The 4,133-nt window shown below is 42.0% G+C and overlaps 1 protein-coding gene across 1 annotated transcript; it reads right to left on the bottom strand.

Annotated features, from left to right (window-relative positions):
* On the bottom strand, nt 1–2,190 carry LOC107458863 (AAA-ATPase At4g25835-like). Its single transcript, XM_016077073.3, has one exon. The coding sequence runs from the start codon at nt 1,819–1,821 to the stop codon at nt 214–216; it is 1,608 nt and encodes a 535-aa protein (XP_015932559.1). The 5' UTR covers nt 1,822–2,190; the 3' UTR covers nt 1–213.
* Between the last annotated feature and the right edge of the window lie 1,943 nt (nt 2,191–4,133).

Genomic DNA, 4,133 nt, shown 5'->3' with positions numbered 1-4,133 from the left:
GTAACAATATCCTTAACCAAAAACCATACGCAGTAATTAGCTGAACAATAAGCCGCTTTACATAAAAAATAAAATAAAAATACTAATCACACCAACCTAATTAATGTCTTTCCTACCACCAGAAAAAATAAAACCTAACCCGAACACGGCTGAAAAATCCACACCCGTGAACGTTAAACTTTTCTAGTCCAAGACAAAAAAAAAAGTAAAGTTTCAATGTTTTCCTCTCTCAAAAACACCACATTTACCAGAGTCAGACTTAGTCAACGACTTCAACCTCACGAAAAACTTTACCTTCTTTTCGCACCCATTCGACCCATTAACACTCTCCTTTCTCTTTCGCCCACCCATCGCCGTGTCCCAATTCTCCGGCGACCCTATCATTAATACACTCTCCGGCGACCTAGTCCCTACTGACACCGCCGCCACTACATCCTCATTATCCATCTGATCCCCGCCACCGCCTCCAGCGGCCGCAAGAGCCAGCATCCTCCCTTGCATCGCTGCCACAACCTCCTTCATCGCCAGGTCAGCATCCCCTCTGTTCCTCAATAGGATCTCCCCAACTTGCGCCGGCGTGAGGGACCCACCCGACCTAATACACGCATCCACGGCATCGAACAACGCATGAGACTCAACCCCGAGGTAGTTCCTAACTAACTCCTTGAATGCATGGAACCCGCACGTGCCAAGGCTCACGTGCACGTCCATGCGCCCACACCGAACCAGCGCAGGGTCCACGCTATCCCTGTGGTTCGTAGTGAACACCACAATCCTCTCCTCGCCACAACACGACCACAACCCGTCCGTGAAGTTCAGGAGCCCTGAAAGCGTAACCCTCCCACTATCTTCACAACCCGAAGACGACATCGTCGTTTTGCACTTCTTAAACGACTTGGCCGGTTGCTTCTTCGTCGTTCTGTCAGCGGTTAAGTCCACGGAACAGTCAATGTCTTCTATAACAATAATGGAGCGGTTCGTCGTTTGGATTAGTAGCGACCTCAGCTCAGAGTTATCCGAAACTTTTGTGAGTTCCAAGTCGTATACGTCGTAACAGAGGAAGTTAGCCATAGCTGCTATGAGGCTCGATTTACCGGAACCGGGTGGACCGTGGAGTAAGTACCCCCGCTTCCACGCACGCCCAACCCGGTGGTAAAACTCTCTGCCGTTTTGAAACGAAACGAGGTCGGTTTTTATTTGTTTCTTGAGTTCTGGCTCGAGAGCCAGGGTTTCGAAGGTTGAGGGATGGCGGAACGGGACGGAAACCCATCCGGACTCGAAGGAACCGGAGCCGGTTGTGTTGTTGGTGAAGAGTCGGCGCTCGCGGCTCACGCGCTCGAACTCCTCCGCGCGTGAGGTGACGTGGGAGAGGTAGGACGGCAGTAGCGCCTGTCTGTGGCGCTTCGGTAGACGGAGAGTGAAGCTTCGTTTCTCGTCCAGGGAGTCTTGTACGCCGTCGACGTGGTGCGTCCAACAGAGGCGGTGGCCGCCGAAGGAGTCGTGGACGGTGTGGTTTGGCGCTACGGCAAAGGTGACGCGGGAGGAGGAGGGTGAACGGGAGAGCGTGACGCGGCGGCACGAGGCGGCGGGGGAGGCAGACGCGGCTGCGTTCAGGTAGAGGTGCACGTGGCGGTAGAGGTCGTTGAGGTCGACGCCGCAGTAGCCGTTGAACTCAGGGATCTCAACGTAAGCGTAAGGAGATAGCAGATCTTGTGCTGATTCGTATACAGAGTGAAGCAGAGAGAGAATCTGAGATGGAAGCACATTTTGCAGAACGGTGAGTAACCCTAACAGTGACCACAATTGTGATAATATCTCCATTTTTGCAATGCTGATCAGCTGATGTTTGTGTTTGTTGGTTTGAGATTTTTTGCTCGAGGGATGGTGGAGTCGAAAATGGAGTGAGAATTTGTTTGCTTCTTTTCACATATTTTTTTTCCTTAGGTTTGTAACTTTAGGGGTTCTTATACATTGCATAAAGTGGGAACAGAGTCTGCTAAAGGTTGGTGTTTTGGGTTTGGAGATGAAAATAAAAGCAGCATTGAGCATATTGCAGAGATAGAGTAGGGTAAAGTTAAAGGTTAAAGATGATGAAGCCGACCAATTTGCTTTAATATTTCGCTTTTGCTTTGTTCGTTTGTAGAAGATGTGATAGATTTTGCTCAAATAACCTCATCTCTTAAGCGTGGGCTACAATTGCAGAATGAGAATCTTAGAAAATGCAAAATTTTCGTTTTGCCAAAGGTTCTGTTGCTATCTTTAGTTTTTGCTTGCTTGTTTTTGTTTGAGAATTTATATTTTAAGGGCTCATTAACCAAAATCACACAAGGAAAAAGAGTCACATTTTTCACCAAAGGATTAGCTTTCAATTGTTACATTTTTTCCCCTACTTTTCTAGTAGTGCTCATTGTATGGTGTATTTTTCCCGTTCAACTTTAGCATATTCATCAAAATGCAATCAAGTTCCACAAGGTTTATATTACTTTGTAGTTAATACTAGTAGTAGTAGAGTAGCTATATAAGACGGGTTACATGAAAACACACGGGCTACGGTATAGTGTGGATCTTGAGACTGCTTTTTTTTTCTTGACGAATCACACTTTACCTTTTTCCCCATTTGTTCTTGTACTTTGCGCATTCAGACTTCAGAGAATGTTCCTATGAATAATTACTGGAATTAGATAAAACGACGCTTGTTAAGTCGTTTAATATGGAAACATTTAACTGGAAAGTAAACAAATTTGAAATTTTTTATATTTTTGCAATGTATTTACTATTTATTGGGATAAAAGAGAAAAGAACTTTGAAATTTCCAGTAATCTTGATAATATCCTTAAGGACGCTTCAGGGTAAAATTCCTAAAATCTATTTACCTCGTCACTCACTCATCATTGTGGGTGTCAGGTGGAAGGTGATAACAATGAGAGGATGATGATTATGTGGTCCTCATGATCATCTATTTTATTGCATACCGTGTCCGTTCAAATTTTTGAGTTAACCGGTGGAATAAGTTTTTATTAATCACTAATGAATTTATATATTTTAGATTTGTTAACATATGTTTTAAGGAGTCATTTAAATGTGTCATTAAAAAAATAAATAATAATAAAAGCTTTTAAAATTCTCACTAACAGTAAATCGTGGTTGGGTATTTCTATGCTTCGAACTTTTCTATACATTACTTTAGGCTTTTCCTTATTGGTATGCATGGAGCATGGTGGTGGACTGGTGGGAGGGTCTACGAGATTCAGATGTGTATATCTTTAAGACGTGCATATGGTGGTATTCTTTCTTGTGCATTACATTTCTTTTATATCTTTAAATGCTTGTGCTTTTGAACAAAGTTTTGTTTTTGTGATTCTTTTACAGAAATTTGTCTAAAACTCCTTTACTAAAAAGCAAGGGAATTTACACCTTCAGATTATAATCTTGTGGTGTTTGGCTGTCGTTCTTATCTCCAACTTTGTTATTACGCCTTTCAATTGTTTTAGGTATATGCTTATAAAATGGTTGAAATTTTGAGGAAGTGGAAAGAAATGGGAAAGAGAAAATAAAAGGAGGAGAAAAGAAAAAGAGCCATATGTTATGGCATCAAAAGCCACGAATATGGAGGATAAGCGAGAAAACTTGTTGCAGGTCAGCCTTGAGAGAAAGTTTTGCTTAAATGGGGGTATCAAGAATAAAGCCAAAAAGAGGGGTTTAATGTCAATCATTATACGGTTCATACTTCATATACATCAAATGGTTCATCTGCAAGATCGATCAAACTATTGAGCTGCGTGTGATTTTACTTGAAGTCGTTCTAAACTTCTAAAATCAACGGATTAAAATGAGAGACCGTCATTCAACTTTGTAGTTTAACCCTAGCTTATCATATTGATTTGAAACTATCTGTTTTGTTTGAGAGAAAGCGCTTAAATCTGGGTGAGTGAGAGCCCGAACTAAAATATTTTCTTGGAAAAACAAGGGAGAATTTGGGAATCAGAATAAAGCCAAAAGTGGGTTCCCCTAGAATGTCAAAGATCTAAATCTAATTGTATCATATATTCATATTCCCTCCGTGCATTGTGGTTTATTTTATATTCATCAATAAAATGGATCACACTATTGAGCTTAGTAACTTTATCGAGGTA

The sequence above is a fragment of the Arachis duranensis genome, chromosome 7 (assembly GCF_000817695.3).
Source record: "Arachis duranensis cultivar V14167 chromosome 7, aradu.V14167.gnm2.J7QH, whole genome shotgun sequence".
In the NCBI taxonomy this organism is placed as follows: Eukaryota; Viridiplantae; Streptophyta; class Magnoliopsida; order Fabales; family Fabaceae; genus Arachis; species Arachis duranensis.
This window is presented reverse-complemented; position numbering and strand designations above follow the sequence as displayed.

What these genes read in the sequence shown, in the direction of transcription:
- LOC107458863 (XM_016077073.3), bottom strand. Translation starts at nt 1,821, where the DNA reads ATGGAGATATTATCACAATTGTGGTCACTGTTAGGGTTACTCACCGTT.